This window comes from Lactuca sativa, chromosome 5, assembly GCF_002870075.4.
Source record: "Lactuca sativa cultivar Salinas chromosome 5, Lsat_Salinas_v11, whole genome shotgun sequence".
NCBI lineage: Eukaryota > Viridiplantae > Streptophyta > Magnoliopsida > Asterales > Asteraceae > Lactuca > Lactuca sativa.
Genome location: NC_056627.2, coordinates 39909474 through 39926754, shown reverse-complemented (window position 1 = coordinate 39926754; position 17281 = coordinate 39909474). Strand labels below are relative to the sequence as shown.

The following is a 17281-nucleotide window of genomic DNA, read 5'->3' as shown; positions in this document are numbered from 1 at the left end:
ATTATCATAGGGATAATCTGAAGATATCAAACATTACTTCTATTACAAGAAGTCACACAAGAGTCAGTTCATTCATGAGTTTATACTAGTACATTACCTGATACATGAGTACTTACAGATGTTTACCTGATACATGAGTACCTTTACATATACTTACATGATACATGAAAACGATTACATGAACGCATTACATGAGTACCTTTCCATAGATACACTTATCTGTGTACATTAACAGGATTACTTGTATCTCGAATTGCGAGGATGATTTATTAGTACCTTCTGTGTAAATCTTCCTACTTATTCCACAGTACCTCGGAATATTTAAGACAGGACCCTATCCCATAGTACCTTGGGATACCTAGATGGGCCTCTATCCACAGTACCTAGGGATATATGTATGGGACTAACCATTCCGGAACCCATCTGTTAGCAACAGTGGGTAATGAACATCTACGGATGTCTACGGTTATTACTTATACTAGGAGTACCTTTACAGGGACTAACCATTCCTTCCACCTGCTGCTGCTACAGAGGAAAAATTGGACAATCTTCGGATGTCCATTAGGTTATATGTAATATGTTAGCCCCAGTACCTCGGGTCAACATTTACATTCGTCTTGTTAGCCCCAGTACCTCGGGTCAACATTTACATTCGTCTTGTTAGCCCCAGTACCTCGGGTCAACATTTACATTCGTCTTGTTAGCACCAGTACCTCCGGCTAACACTTACATGATTATATCTTTCCTGTTTACTTTATTTTGTGATATCTTTCACATAAACGAGGAGTTAGACCAAGTACTTGGTACTAGTCAATAGAAAGGAAAAACTATCATTTTACATAGTCATAACAAAACATTCGGGTCTTGGTAGAAGACTACACTTCATTCATACAAAACATTCGGGTCTTGGTAGAAGACTACACTTCATTCATACAAAACATTCGAGTCTTGGTAGAAGACTACAATTCATACTTATAGAAAATAAGGGTTTTTCTAGTGATTTCATACTTAACACAACATTTTCATTTAAAGGTTTACATGGCTTTCATAACAGATTTTCCACAAATAAAGCAATGACACTTATATACTTATAAACTCACCAGCTTTAAAGCTGATACTCTCTTTCAAAATAACTTGTGTTCCCAGGTCGCCACTAGACAGGTACGGAGGACAGGTTTTGAGAAGACGGAGCAGTCAAGTCTTGTCTTTTATTTTCATTGTATATTTTTGGTGTCTTACTATAATGAAAGAACACACATGTATTAAAACTTTACTTATAATGCAATGGATGATGTTGTTGCTTGTTTATTATATTACACTGTTGTGATACTGTACATGACGTCCTCCACCCCTGAACGTTTCCGCCGTTCGTGGTTTTGGGGTGTGACATGATGGCACGGGCAAGACAGTTCATGAATGAATGGCGAGTTTTCTATTTACTATAATATCTTTCTTGCGAAGGAAGCTTCTTTTTAGAATTTATTGCATGAAGAAATTGAATCAACGGCATCGAATGCAAGCTCTGATAAAGTTTGATTCTTCTTTATGGACTACAACGACCTAAAGTAGCTAAATAAGTAGTGAAAGTAAGCTCCTGGCTAAAATGAGTCTTGGTTCTACCCACCGGCAAGAATTTTTCGACCTGATTAAATGATTATAGATTGGCTATTTCGGGGTTCCATGCCCATGGATTGCCTTATTATAACTTTTTTGATTCATCGGGTATGCCGGCTAAGAGAATCGCTTCTCGCCTTGCTTGCAAGAGTATAAGCAAGCTGTAGCATTTTGACCCAGATAGAACTCTTTCAATTCATGAGAGAAAGTGCTTTAGTAGCGATTTCCCTGTTCTAGTGCAAAACGCAAGGAGAAGCACGAGCGGAGCGGTCTGGCTAAACGTGCAATGCCCCGTAGGGAGATCTAGCTTATTGGTCTAGTGCTTCCGGGTGCTTGCCAGTTTTGAATGACTGAACTTAGCTTGCCATGTTCTTACAAGAAAGAATCTCTTCTCTGAATCGAATCTACGCATATCGAATTCAGTAAAGACTTGAATAGATGCCTTCCTTCAAATAGAGTTCATCATGTTGATGGTCTTTACTACACTAAGGATAGATCCGGACTAATCCTAGCCTATTCTTATGAAGGAAGGTGAGCATGAAGCAACGGCTAGATGCTCACAATAGGTAGCTTAGCTGTGATAATGAAGTCAGGTGAGAAGCGTTATGCAATAGAGAAGTCAGCTAGTGCACTTAGACAGGTAGTTGATTTCATTAGGGAATTGAATTGCAGGAAGGTCAGGTAGTCCTAAGGCCGTTGAGCGAAACTCTTGGCATCCTCCTCTTATGAGGGGATAGGAGTGAAAGAATCATTATAAAACTACGAGGTCGCCCCCACTTCTTAGAGCTCTCTTGCTACCTTATAATAGGTTCCTTAGACTATAGGCAGAAAGGCCGCGGCAGAGACAACAATTCTCTAAAAGCAAGGACGATTAGCTACGTTCCAATGAAGCACATTCCAACAATTACCTAACCCGGTAGGTGGAGGAAAAAGGCGGAGAACATTCTTTAATCAAAGGCGCCAATACCCATATCAGGATTAGACCTATTTCGATCGAGTGGCAACCGCTGCTGCGGTATGGTCCAGAGTTGAAACTGGCTAACATAGGGCAAGGGTCCTGATGGGCAAGTATAAATAGAAGAAGCAGCTCCTCTCACTGCCCCGTATAGGGTTCTGGGTGTCGTATTTCAAAGAAGGACTAATACTAAGGGAAAGCTGTTGGATAAGGTGTCTAAGTCCATAACTATTTCGGGCTTGTACTTGACCCGACCCGGCATGGTCCATTTGGGTTGCATGGCACCATGCAATTGGATAGACTAAATGAGAGAAATAACACTTGGAGATTATTAATATATTATAAGTTCTAATATATTAATAATATTATTTGATTAGTTGATCAAAGAATTAATTTGGAATTAATTAAGTGATCAAAGGATAACTAATTAAATATATGGGTTGATTGTGTAAATCATCCATATCTTGTATAGTGGGCTAAGAGGCTCCATGGATTATCAAGTTGAGTTCTACCCATAGGATGCTCCATGGATGCTCCATGGGAGTTACAAACCCATGGGTCATGGAAATGAAGAGTCATGACACATTAGGGTTTACATGGTGTAACCCTAGGTGTGTCAACACTATATAAGAAGCATATTCTCCACCAAAAATCGGCACTACTAAGGAACTAGAGGGCTTGGCCGATTTTGAGAAGTGTGTGTTATCTCAAGAGTCTTTCCAAGAGCATTTGGTGTTGTGTGAAGCATTTGAGGCATCACACTTGGGGTGCTAGGCTCACAAGGTTTCAAGGAACATAAGCAACAACAAGGTAAGTTATTCTATCTTTCATTCAAGTTAAAATTGTTCCCCATGTATGCTAGATAGGAATATAACCTTGGAAATTCAACTTTGCATGATAATTAGACAAACATAGATCCAAGGTTATTAGGGTTGCATGTACACTTAGGAAGTGTTAGAATGCTCAAAACCCATCAGTGGTATCAGAGCCTAGGCTTGTTTGTTTGTTATTTGTGCTTAAAAGTTGAAGAAAGTCGAAAATCTTGCTGTCTGACTGATGGACTCGGCGAGTCCATGGGGAGGACTCGACGAGTTCATGTGTATCTTCAACCTACTCGGCGAGTAGGTTTATGCACTCGGCGAGTAGGGTCGACAGAGTGCAGAATTTCGACTTGAGTTGCTGGAAATGGATTAGAGTCATTACCCTAAAATGTTTTGGTACTTGAAAACTTATTTTAGAAGGTGTAATGTCTTTTCTAACTCATTTACAACAACTAGTTATCAAAATTACAAAGATTAAATGTGATTTTGATTCTTGAAAGTGTTCATATTCATATTCTTGTTCTTATGATGTTTAGATGATCATAGGAATTATTTGTAACCTATGTGGTAGATTAATTCATGATCATAATGTGTTTTAATGGAGTCCATAACTTGTCCTCAAGTTATGGAAAACCAAAAGTCTCTTGGAATAAAAACCATTAAAAGAACACAAGAGTTAGGAAAAATGAAAAGTCCTCATCTTATTACTCTATTAAACTCATAAGTTACAAGAAATGAAAAGTTTTGAAAGTTTACAAAACTTGCCCTCAAGTTTTGGAACAAGTAAAGTTAAGTTAAAACTTTAGTTCCAACCCCTAGAATTTTAAAAGTTAAAATTCAACCCTTATACTTATATTATTATGATTTAATAATTATATATATATGTATAAGAACAAAGTCGTCTTACCGCTAGTACGCCTCATTCACGAAGCCGGTCTATAAGGTGGGTATAAGGTTGTTGCCTATAAAATGGTGACTTAATGGGTGTCCACTCTCACCCACCGCTTGCTTGATCGGTGGAGGGTCGTTAGCCGAACGGGTAAGACAAGGACTTATTAATTCTCATTCAAAGTATGATGAATATTATAAAGTAACTAAATGTTTTATTAAATTCCCAATCTTAGTTACTTTAGGAAAAATGTGAATAAGGTGCTATTCCATGAAATTACACTTTACACTTTGATTAAGTCGTTGGTGGAGCGTGTGTGGTTAACCGGCACACTAACTTGGACTTAACAAGGTAGGTAAAGGGTGACTTAAGGTTTATTATAGTATCGATGGAGCGTGTGTGGTTAACCGGCATATCGATTGAGTGATAAACTTTAAGGGTACCAAGTGATTTGCATGGTTACTTCACACCTCGTTTTGTGATCCTCGGTATCCCAGTCACAAAACTTGGAGGGCACACTCGAGATTGAAACATGCCTTTGAAAAGTTCATTGAATCTCAAAGAATCTAGGAATTTCTAAGAACCATTCAAAAACCTAATACTAAAATATTGCGGTTCTCGTGGTGGAAATTGGTGAATCGTCATTCACCTACCTTTCAAATATGATATAGCTTAGATTACGGCATACCTCTTCTAAGTTATATTATATTGTGATTGGATCCTAGCCTTAATATTACATTTGGGTGTTTTATTAAGGACTCTTTTATATCTAAACTAATCTTGTCCTCTTTCCTTCAGATGTCTTTCAACAATGCTTCTGGCTCTAATCCTAATGGCTCCTTTACCCTTATGAACTTGTGTGGGAAAGTCACCTTTGATGGATCCAACTTCATGAGTGGATCAGAAACATCAGGATGATTACCCGCTACGAGGACAAAGAATATGTCCTTGACAAGGAGCTTAAGGAGATTAATGAGTCCACTGCAACTCCTCAGGAGATCGCTGAATTTCGGGCACATGAAAGGGATGCTACGAAAGTGGCTTGCATCATGACGGCCACGATGACAGCGGAACTCCAAAAGTCTTATGAAGATTTCTACCCTTATGACATGCACCAAGATTTGATGGAAAGATATCATCAAAGTGCAAGACAAGAGAGGTATGAGATCATCTGCTCCATGATAACAACCATGATGAAGGACGGGGAATCCGTCACGAGCCACATGCAGAAAATGCAAAGGTATGTGGATCGTTTGCTGAAGCTTAATGTGAACTTCCCGGAGGATCTTGCAATAGATATTATTTTGCATTCCTTACCATCGTGCTATGATCAATTCCGCGTGACATATCACATGAACAAGGAAGAAGTCACCCTCAGCAAACTTCAGGGACTTCTCAAGACCGCAGAAACAGGTCTTAAGGGGAAGTCGGTTGCTATCACTCCTACTCAAAACTCTACTCCGGTTTTGGCAATCGGGAAGAATCGAGGGAGGAAGAGAAAGAGCTCTTCTAAGGGTACCAAGGCTCGGACCCTTGATGGCTCTTCTTCAAGTGGAACCAAGAAAGGTTTCGTTACTCCTTCTTCTGACCCAAAAGAGGCTGAATGCTTCTATTGCCATGAAAAAGCTCATTGGAAGCGGAACTGCCCAAAATACCAGCAAGATGTGAAGGATGGGAAAGTTAAACCCAACCATGCAGGTATTTACACTATCATTTCTAATAACTCACCCCATTCTAAATCTTGGGTCCTTGATACCGGGTGTGGTATTCACATTTGTTGTGACTTGCAGGGACTAAGAAGAAGTGAGGATGTGGAGCAAGGAAGGATAAACTTGATCATGGGGAATAGGAAAGCTATACCTGTTACCAAGATTGGAGTTTATACTTTATCGCTAAGTAGTGGGTTTAGTTTAGATTTGAATAAGTGTTGTTATTCGCCAGGAATGGCAAGAAATATTATTTCCTTTCATGCTTTGTACAAACAAGGGTTTACCTTTTCATTTAATAATGAAGTTGGTTCTATAGATGTTTTCTATAATAATGTCTTTTATTTTAAAGCATTACCTTGTGATGGTGTGTATGAAGCTGTATCTGTTGTAGATAACTTGGGAAATAATGTTTTGTGTATTGATTCTACTAATAATAACTTGGATAAAGCATCTTTATGGCATTGTCGTCTTGGACATATAAGCAAGAAACGCATAGGCCAACTCCAAAAGGATGGAGTCTTGGAGTCGTTTGACCTAAAGTCAGATGATAGTTGCGAATCATGCTTACTTGGAAAAATGACAAAGTCACCCTTCACAGGTTCATGTGAGAGGGGTGAAGGTTTGTTGGACCTTATACACACGGATGTGTGTGGACCATTCAAACATGCCACAAGGGATGCTAATCGTTATTATTTGACTTTTACTGATGATTATAGTAGATATGGATATGTCTACTTGATCAAGCATAAGTCAGAGACTTTCGAGAGGTTTAAGGAATTTAAACAGGAAGTCGAGAATCAATTGGGCAGGAACATTAAGATGCTTCGATCCGATCGTTGTGGTGAGTATCTTAGTTCAGAGTTCCTCGACTATCTAAGGGAATGTGGGATAGTCTCACAATTGACACCTCCCAGGACACCACAGTTGAATGGTGTGGCTGAGAGGCGTAATCGAACCTTGTTAGATATGGTTCGTTCCATGATGAGTCGAGCTACGCTACCAATCTCATTCTGGGGGTATGCCTTAGAGACTGCCGCCCATATTCTTAATCTAGTCCCTACAAAGAAAGTTGCCAAAACTCCTCACGAGATGTGGACTGGTAAAGTACCTAAACTAGACCACATCAAGATTTGGGGTTGCGAGGCTTTCGTGAGACGCGAGACTCATGATAAGCTCGAACCTCGAAGCGAGAGGTGTATTTTCATCGGTTACCCACAGCGATCCTTTGGTTACCTCTTCTACAGACCTAGTGACAATGTGGTCTTTGTAGCAAGAAGAGGAGTCTTTCGAGAAAGAGAGTTTATAAGCCAAGGAGACAGTGGGAGGCAAATTGATCTTGAAGAAATTCAAGAATCAAGCGGTGAAGGAACTTCAAACTCTAGCCCTCAACTTGAGGAGGAAACTCCTGTTGAGTCAATTGACAAATCTGTACCTCTGAGACGTTCCACGAGAGTTAGGAGTGCACCTGAGCATTACTATGGATTCCATATTACTGCAGAAGGTGAGACACTTATTAGTGATGAAACACTAGTAAGTCAAGATGACCCTAACAGCTACGAGGAAGCCATGGCAGGCCCCGAGTCTGCTAAATGGAAAGAGGCTATGGATAGCGAGATACAATCCATGTATGACAATCAAGTTTGGAACTTGGTTGAGAATGTACCAGGTCGTAAGACAGTAGGGTGCAAATGGGTCTTCAAGAAGAAGACCGACATGGATGGTAAAGTACACACTTATAAGGCTAGACTGGTTGCAAAGGGCTTCTCTCAAATTCCTGGAGTGGACTATGATGAGACCTTTTCTCCGGTAGCCAAGATTAAGTCTATTCGGGTTCTGTTAGCCATAGCTGCATTTCATGATTATGAAATATGGCAGATGGATGTCAAAACCGCTTTCCTTAATGGGAAGTTGGCTGAAGATGTTTACATGAGTCAGCCAGAGGGTTTTGTCAGCAACGAGTACCCTAATAGAGTGTGTAAGCTTGAGAAATCCATTTATGGATTGAAGCAAGCACCTCGCAGATGGAATCTTTGGTTTGATGAAAAGGTCAAGGAATTTGGCTTTTCTAGGAGTGAAGATGAATCTTGTGTGTATGTCAAGGTTAGTGGGAGTATAGTTAGCTTTTTGGTATTGTATGTGGATGACATACTACTCATAGGAAACGACATTCCAACCCTGCAGGAAGTAAAGTCCTGGCTTGGGAAGTGTTTCGCTATGAAGGACCTTGGTGAAGCTGCCTATATTCTAGGGATAAGAATCTTGAGAGATCGGAGTAAAAGACTAATTGGACTTAGTCAGAGTACCTACTTGGATAAGGTGCTGAAGCGATTCAGCATGCAGGATTCCAAGAAAGGAGAGTTACCCATCCAGAGTAACATCAGATTGAGTAAGACACAAAGCCCTAGCACTGAGGCTGAGATAGCAGAAATGAGTCGAACACCTTATGCTTCGGCTGTAGGATCGATCATGTATGCTATGACGTGTACTCGACCCGATGTAGCTTTTGCTTTGAGCATGGTTAGCAGGTATCAGGCGAACCCTGGCAAGGCACACTGGACTGCGGTAAAGAATATCCTCAAGTACCTACGGAGGACTAAGGACTGGGTCCTTACCCTCGGTGGGAGTGATGACTTGAGAGTTGTTGGGTATAGTGATGCTAGCTTCCAGACTGATAGGGATAATTTCCGCTCTCAGTCGGGCTGGGTCTTTACCCTAAACGGAGGAGCAATTTCTTGGAAGAGTTCCAAGCAAGAGACAGTGGCAGATTCTACTTGTGAATCAGAGTATATTGCAGCTAGCGAAGCAGCAAAGGAAGCGATATGGCTGAAGAACTTCATTGGAGACCTTGGAGTTGTACCAGCTATTAAAGAGCCAATGGAAATTTTCTGTGATAGTGAAAGTGCTGTTGCCTTAGCCAAGGAACCAAGGGATCATGGGAGATCCAGACACATCGACAGAAAATACCATTTCATTAGACATCGGATCGAAGAAGGACTCCTCGTGGCAAAGAGGGTATCATCAGATGAGAACCCAGCAGATCCCCTCACGAAGGGACTGAGTAGGGTTAAGCATCTCCAGCATGCTCGGAGCATAGGGCTGAAGGATGATATAAGTTTTAGTAGTTAGATAACCCAGAAATTTGTAAAGTGTAATTGACATTAGATGATGAATAAAAGGAATTTTATTTATGAGTAAAGTGTTGCTATCTCTTGTCGATCGTTTACTATATTTCTTTTGCATGTTTTGACTTCCAGAATAATTTTGTTTGGTATAACATATTATTCAAACCTCCACAGTCGGTCATATGTCGGAAGTAGGTATGAATCAAGACTGTCATGATGGGTTGTAGAGGTCTAAGGTGTTGGACAAGGCTACAACAATCATGAGTGCTCATAAGTTCTGAGTATTGGACTCAACCCACGCTCACTGGAATCACTTCATGGAATTCTATCTCGAGTGATCGTGAGACGGTAATATCATATAAGTCTTCAAACCTAGAGATATGATTTGTTACTTACGAGTTGGTTATGCATTGACTGTACGAAACCGCATTGGTAACTCGATGTTATAAAACGTACTTTTGTGTGTAATTCAATGAGTGGTAGAACAAACATATGAGTCGAAGTTTATCTGTTCCTTCTTGGATTAGAAGCTGATATCTGGGCCCCTCGATGATTTTGTTTTGACCCATGTACCGGGCCCGGTCAGAACTAAGTTGATGTGTTCAATTAATTTCTATGTCAAACAAATCGGAAATCGAGAAACAAATGCTGGACAAGAAGTAAGACAATGTTCCATGTATTTGTCCAGCTGATATCTAGAACGGAGGATTATATGATCACTTATCTTAAATGGCGTACTATCATCTTCTCAGTTCCGAGAAACCTTGAAAGAGCTACGATTGCCGGTCGGTTCCTGAAGTACTAGAGATATAGTTATTAGACTTATCCAAGTGGGAGACTGTTGGATAAGGTGTCTAAGTCCATAACTATTTCGGGCTTGTACTTGACCCGACCCGGCATGGTCCATTTGGGTTGCATGGCACCATGCAATTGGATAGACTAAATGAGAGAAATAACACTTGGAGATTATTAATATATTATAAGTTCTAATATATTAATAATATTATTTGATTAGTTGATCAAAGAATTAATTTGGAATTAATTAAGTGATCAAAGGATAACTAATTAAATATATGGGTTGATTGTGTAAATCATCCATATCTTGTATAGTGGGCTAAGAGGCTCCATGGATTATCAAGTTGGGTTCTACCCATAGGATGCTCCATGGATGCTCCATGGGAGTTACAAACCCATGGGTCATGGAAATGAAGAGTCATGACACATTAGGGTTTACATGGTGTAACCCTAGGTGTGTCAACACTATATAAGAAGCATATTCTCCACCAAAAATCGGCACTACTAAGGAACTAGAGGGCTTGGCCGATTTTGAGAAGTGTGTGTTATCTCAAGAGTCTTTCCAAGAGCATTTGGTGTTGTGTGAAGCATTTGAGGCATCACACTTGGGGTGCTAGGCTCACAAGGTTTCAAGGAACATAAGCAACAACAAGGTAAGTTATTCTATCTTTCATTCAAGTTAAAATTGTTCCCCATGTATGCTAGATAGGAATATAACCTTGGAAATTCAACTTTGCATGATAATTAGACAAACATAGATCCAAGGTTATTAGGGTTGCATGTACACTTAGGAAGTGTTAGAATGCTCAAAACCCATCAAAAGCAACCCCCGGATATTGACCTACCGACAACTTCGAACTCTCACTCTCCTTCAATCGATTCAGATACCGAATCGTCTCTCTTGGAGAGAGGCGCAGAAGCTCTCCCTTTGACTCAGGGGGCCTTCGACCACTTCGACTGATGCGGACGCGATTCTCTCATCGTGAAAGAAGTAATTAAAGGTAAGCCTCGGGTCAACCCGCGCTCGTTGTTGCCTGTATAGCTTTCTAGAGTAGAGATCTAGCAACGCATTCTAAGCACAGATCATTGGTATTGGATGTATCTTTAGGTTGTGCCGAGTCAAATCTGCTCCGTTTTTTTCCGTTTCAGAAAAAAGATCCCTTCCCCCTGCTTTCAAAAATGATGAATATGAAGTCCGGGAGGCTGCAGGTACTATGGATCCTCTGACTCCCAATCGGGTTGCCTTCCGAGGTCTCACCGGTGTTGCCTGTAGGTCGTGATGTGCCTTGAGATGGCCGTCTCCTGCCCCCCCCCCCCGCGCCGGTGGGGAATCCGCTCCCGGGTCATCGCTCTGCTGCGTCTGGCCCGTCCTCTAGGCACCTTTGGAAGGCAGGGAGTGTGAGAACGTACACGCTTCCCTTTACTCCATACCATAGGGCCTTTTCATCAGTTGCAGGGTTTGGTGACCCGAAATTGACTTGGCTTCGCCAAAAGGCGTCATCTCTAAAACCCCGGCTTGCGAGGCGTCCCTCTCGCAGTAGAGTTCCGAACCTCGCCTCGCTCTTGTGACATGCTATGTTTCCCCTCTCTATTCCCAAGTAAAGGGTGAGTCCCATGCGTCAGTTTGTGGATCGCGGTCTCACACACTAATCCCTACAGGTGCCCGTAGTAGGCCGGCCGCCCTACCTAAACCAATCATCATATCCGTCCCTAGGCCCCATTGCTGGAAAGGCTCGGCTTCAAAACCGTACGTGGAGCTTCCGCCTCATACGGCTCCTCTAGGGATGGAGGTAGGCCCAGCCCAGGCTTGTGCGGTTAAGGTTGTTGTAAACGAAAGGTACATCTGATAATTTTATCCTAGCTCGCGGAGCGGCATACCGGGAAAGAATTCATTCCACATATCGAGGTCGGAATGGGATCGGGTTTCCCCAGGAATGTAGTTGAACATGCTAAACCTTTGTCGTAGCATATCCTGACGGCTTTCCTTCATGTCCTCATTACCCTCATATACCTCAATCAAAGCTTCCTACAAAGCTTTTGCTGAAGTATACTCTCTGAAACCTTGAGCTATATAAGGAGACAGAGCCATGGTTAGAGTGGCCAATGCCTTTTCTTGGTCTTCCACTTTCTCAAAATCTTCATCTGTGTAATTTTCAATAGCTTTTTCAATTACTTGCCCTGCAATAGTGGTAGTACTTCTGACAGGGTTCTTGATGATGCTTCTCCAGATCTTGAAGTCCTTCATTTTAATGTACTTTACGATCTGGTATTTCTATTCAGGAAAACCTTCTGCAGATAATAGTCTTGGAATTCGTGTAGTGGTGCTCATGACAGAATCTAGCTCTTGATGATGTGCTTGACTTTGAGAATCCATTAATTCTGATTTTTTTTAAAACTTTAAGGGTTAAAAAAAATAAAAATAAAAACTGACAAAATTTTAGTTTACGAGTAAACTATGGTTTGGTGTTTACGGTTGGGGTGTTTATAGTCGATAGTTTGCGGTTATTTAAGATGTACTAATTACAGTTTAAGAACACAGTTTATGCCTCTTGAATGTGCTTGAGTTTACGGCCGTTTACGGTCGTAATTCCTTCGACGGTAAATGTAACATCCCAAAAATACGGGCCAAAAATTTCATTTTTAATTAAGTGATTTGTAAAAGCGTTTGTAACAAAATATCATATGATCATAACATTTGATAAAACATGTCTCGTGGCCGTAAACCAAAACATAAAACATGATAATGTCAGAGTACAAAATCCCAGAATTACTCATGGTGCGGAAAACAAAAGAGCGTGTGTGATACGACGCTACCGCGTCAGCTCCTTCCCCTTGACATAAGAGGTACCTGAAACAACGTCTGAAAACCGTAAGCACGAAGCTTAGTGAGTTCCCCCACTGTACAACATACCATATAATCACATAGCATACATAATGCCAAACAATTCTTGGGTGCCCGACCTACCCGGTATGGCCATTCTGGGGTGCCGACCTACCCATGCGGGCATTCTGGGGTGCCGTCCTGCCCGTGGTAAGCCATTCTGGGGTGCTGACTACCCATGTCAAGCCGTTCTGGGGTGCTGACTACCCTTCGGTCCTAACGACCGAACCTCGGGGACTGCTCCCCTCCTACTACCACTAACACATATAACAGATCATACTGGCATATAAACATATCATCACATACTGTTAGACATAGCTGGGGTGTCTGACCTACCCTTCGGTCCTAACAACCGGACTCTACTACTATCACATATCATGCCATCATATAACGTATCAGGTAGTAGCAAACCTAGATGATATCACAAATACAATCATCTAACATACATCTCCTAATGGTGGGACGGCATTGTGGCTGTAGACCCACCGCTACTAGAAGGTAACTCACCTCGAAAGTAGATGTTGAAGTTTGCTTGCTAAGCGCCTGACTGCTGAATCGACTATAGTATATGTACAAACATGTAAGTGAACTACTCCTTCGACTGGTCTGCCCGCCGTTTGGTTTGAGGGCCTACATCGACTATGCCTCCCGCTGACTGAGGGAAGCGATCTATCTAATTTCGGGTCATTTCTTGGTGAGCATGATCTACCATAATCTCTTCGATCCCTTCATTTATGTGCCAGAATAAAGAGAGATTTGGTAGGAAAGTGGAAGATACTTTTTTTATATGATAATCAAAGGGAGTGGGAAAGCTGCAGTAATTCTGTGGAAAAGCCCGCTTCTCTTTGTCTTCGAGCTTGAATTCTTCAATCCACTGATTCGTTCCTTCATATACCTCCCCACCAATAGATAGAGACAAATGGGAATAACTGAACCACGTCTACAAAATGCCAGTACCATGCAGCTGCTTCAAAGACAACGTGATGCTCCTTGGTCAGATGACCAAGATATTGGCAAATACCACATATGATCGAGAAAAGAGTACCTATAATCACATGAAAACCATGAAAGCCAGTTGCTAAGAAAAAGGTAGAACCATAAATACTATCCGAAATTATGGGGGCGCTTGATAATATTCCATTCCTTGAAAGGAGGTGAATACTAGAGCCAGTGAAATGGTAGCTACTAAAGTGTAAACTGCTCGTTTTTCCTTCCCCACGAGTATAGCATGATGAGCCCAAGTTACGGCAGCTCCGTATGAAAGGGGAATAAGAGTATTAAGAAAAGGGATTTCCCGAGGATCTAAAACCGCAATCCCTTTTGGGGGCCAAATACCTCCGATCTCTACCGTAGGTGCCAAAGAAGAATGAGAAGAAGCCCAAAAAAGAGCAAAAAGGAACATAACCTCTGAAACGATAAACAGAATAAACCCATATCGAGGTCCTAATTGTACGACTTTGGTATGATGTCCTTCAAACGTGGATTCACGTAGAACATCGCGCCACCATACGAACATGGTATATAGGATAAAGATTAGGCCCAAATTGAGAAGTGTTGCACCCCCTTGAAATGAGTGCATGTACATCACACCTCCTATGGTGGTTGCCAAAGCTCCGAGTGAACCCGAAATAGGCCATGGACTTGGATCTACCAAATGATAAGAGTCCTCTGAGATTCAAGCGTAAACAATTTTGCCTCGATTGCATGTAAACCCCCCCTTCACCCCGCCCCCTAAAATGGTAAAGAAGGCTCTTTGGGGTCTCTCTTTCTATCTGATAGGAAAAACAAATAGGAAGGGATGGTTCTTTCATTGCAAGAAGTCTAACTAGAAAAGGATATCCCTATTACTTTGAGAAGAGAATTGTTGGTTTGACCGACGAACTACGTGGGAAAATGGATCTTCTTTCTTTTCAGAAAGCATTTTTTGAAAGTAACAATTCCATTCAGTTCGGTTTCGGAAAACTTTCCGTCGGGGCCTAACATCAAAGGCGCAGGTTGATCTCTATGGTTGAGGCTGCAATTCATTTTTACACGTAGGAAGGGCTTACTCTACTAGAGGCTCGGCTTGGTCTCGTTCCCTTCCCGTACTATTCCTCCGCACTAAAAAAAGAGTGATTGAGAATCTCGAGAACCTTTCCGAACGTCTGTCTTCGCGGGGCAATTTGAAAAGGAGTATATCTTTCTTGTAGTGCCTTCCATTCCACTATTCTGATCTAGAAAGAATCTCTTCTGAACGACCAAGTCATGATGAGATTAAAAACCGATGCTTCCTTGGCCGTGTGGAACATGGATTAGCATTATGTCATTCCTACAAGTGATCCCCCATCTAGGATTGGAAGAAGTGCTATATGCAGACTTTGAGATCAAATAGAAGATGTTCCTTTCCATTCCTCGTGAGCCACTAATTTCTCCGAAACAAGAGATCAAAGTGATCTTCCTCCTTTTTCCCAATAAGTCGTCGACCTTACACCATTGGGAGACTTCGAATAAACTGGAGTACATATAGGATAGACCGGTGCTAAAACCTTTTCTCAAGATATCTTCCAAACTGTTGGGCTCCTTGCTCCAGATGTTGTTCGTACGGTGTGAAAGCAGTTGGTTACGTAGTTTTAGAATTCTGCTGATCCCAAGTAGTCCATCTCCATCATTGCATATGGCAATATAGAAAGTAAAGAGGAAAAGGCATGACCAAAAGAATTGTGTGAAATAATTCAATTGATCTAGTTGAGGTATGATTGATTCAGTGATGTGACTTCTCCTGCTCCAGTAAATCAGTCTGGAGACTTGCTAATTCAATTCAATTGCCTTGGTTTTTCCAAGAAATACATGGGAAAAATAGGGAGAAAGAAATGGGATTGTGTCAACAGGCCCCTATTCCGACGAAAAACATCCCCTTTTCTTTTTGTTTAGCCTGTTCCTATCAGATAAATTCTTAAGAGAAGAGGAAAAAGTCCTCCGTCATAGGCGGCCGAGGGTACCTTCCTAGAGGTTCTTTTTTAATTTGAATCAGGTCTCCTCACTTATGTTTATGCTTATGATAATATATGCTGATCCCTAATCTCACAAATAGATTTCGACCCAATCTCTTATTTGTGAAGCAGATCATGAGTGTATTCTGCCTATATTTGTTAGATTCTTTGATTCTGTAAGTTTGTCTTGTTTAGATTGCATTGCACGAGAGCGCCCTTTTTTACTTTATATAAAAAATATAGATTTACAATAAATAATAGGTAACCTTCATCAATAAACCTTGCATAAGAGATAGATCCTGCTGACTTGAACTGAGCACGAATTTCATTTGTATTTGAGCGTAAAAGCAGCATATTGTTTTGAAGGTTTCCAACCTACTGGTTCAGCCAAGAACCAGAAACCGAATGAAGGAAGCAAAGATCAGAGTCAAAATATGCCGTGGAAAAGAGCTTACTTATGAGCGGAAGACGAAGTCGCAGGGGTTGGATTGAATCCTTCTCAGGAAGAGCTGATGCTTGCTGGGTCTTTTTGTCTAGCAGCTATGGAAAAGCCTATAGTATAGGGCTGGAATCGCAAGAAAACCCAGTCTCCAACTGAAAATTCCCTCTCACTTCTATGTTGATCCTCATATTGCTTCATTCTAACTTGTGCCCTTGACTGTCCTTCGACATCTGTATGACAGTCGACTGCTCCCTGAGATGACTCTCTGCCAAGGCAACATTAGAACCTTCAGGTTGGGGCATATGTATAAGTGTTGGAGCATAGCGATAGAGGGCTTTAATTAAAATGGGGTCATTTTCATTGTGGTATGATAAGTAGTGTCGTACCACCACTTCTGCGGCGCGAGTGGCCTTCGGTGCTACTCATTAATCATTAATCTGGGGTGAAATAACAGAATGATGTTAGAGCCCCCTTCAATAAGAGGTCCAACTATTTTGCATTCCTCGGAACAAATTATCAAGCTAGTGCTACTTCCTTCCTTCGTGCACCTTCTTTGATTTCTCTTGCTTTACTGGTACGAGCCGCGATCCCAAGTCTTGTTCGCATGCTTCCGGAACTTGTTCGTCAACACTAGGTCAGCAGGTGGCTCTTTCATCAGACATGGCTATGCTCACCATATTGCAGTATAATGGGCGATATCTCCTATGCTGTCTTTGTGGATTCCCACCGAATTCCAAGTAGTCTTATCTTTCTGTGCGGCTTTCTTTATAGGGATCCTGCCGGCACGGTACTCCGTTTCCAGGAAGTTCGTGAAGGTCCAGCAATTTGAAAGGGGATGTTGTACGTACCGATGTTTTTGACAGTACTACTTAGGGTCCTCAATACGACTTCGTTTGGCCTGTGTTACAAATTCAATGCTCAGGCAGCTCAAAAGCCTTATTCTTCAATAGGAGGTTGTCTAGTACTTCGGGGCAGTAACTCAAAATGGTACCAGGTCAGTCCCTAACTATCTGCTTCCACTAAATACGCGGTAACGCTAACTCATGTGCTGAACACAGGTTCAGTCACGGACCTCATAGGTTTT

The 17281-nt window shown here is 41.5% G+C and overlaps 1 protein-coding gene and 1 pseudogene across 1 annotated transcript; both read right to left on the bottom strand.

Annotated features, from left to right (window-relative positions):
* Nucleotides 1-13534: 13534 nt before the first annotated feature.
* LOC122198215 (cytochrome c oxidase subunit 3-like) lies at nt 13535-14503 on the bottom strand (annotated as a pseudogene).
* Nucleotides 14504-15017: 514 nt separating this feature from the next.
* Nucleotides 15018-16109, bottom strand: LOC111917033 (putative ATP synthase protein YMF19). The gene is made up of 2 exons (XM_023912689.3): nt 16005-16109; nt 15018-15573 (listed from the first exon to the last, which is right to left on the bottom strand). The coding sequence occupies exons 1-2, from the start codon at nt 16107-16109 to the stop codon at nt 15040-15042; spliced, it is 639 nt and encodes a 212-aa protein (XP_023768457.3). The 3' UTR covers nt 15018-15039.
* Nucleotides 16110-17281: the final 1172 nt, after the last annotated feature.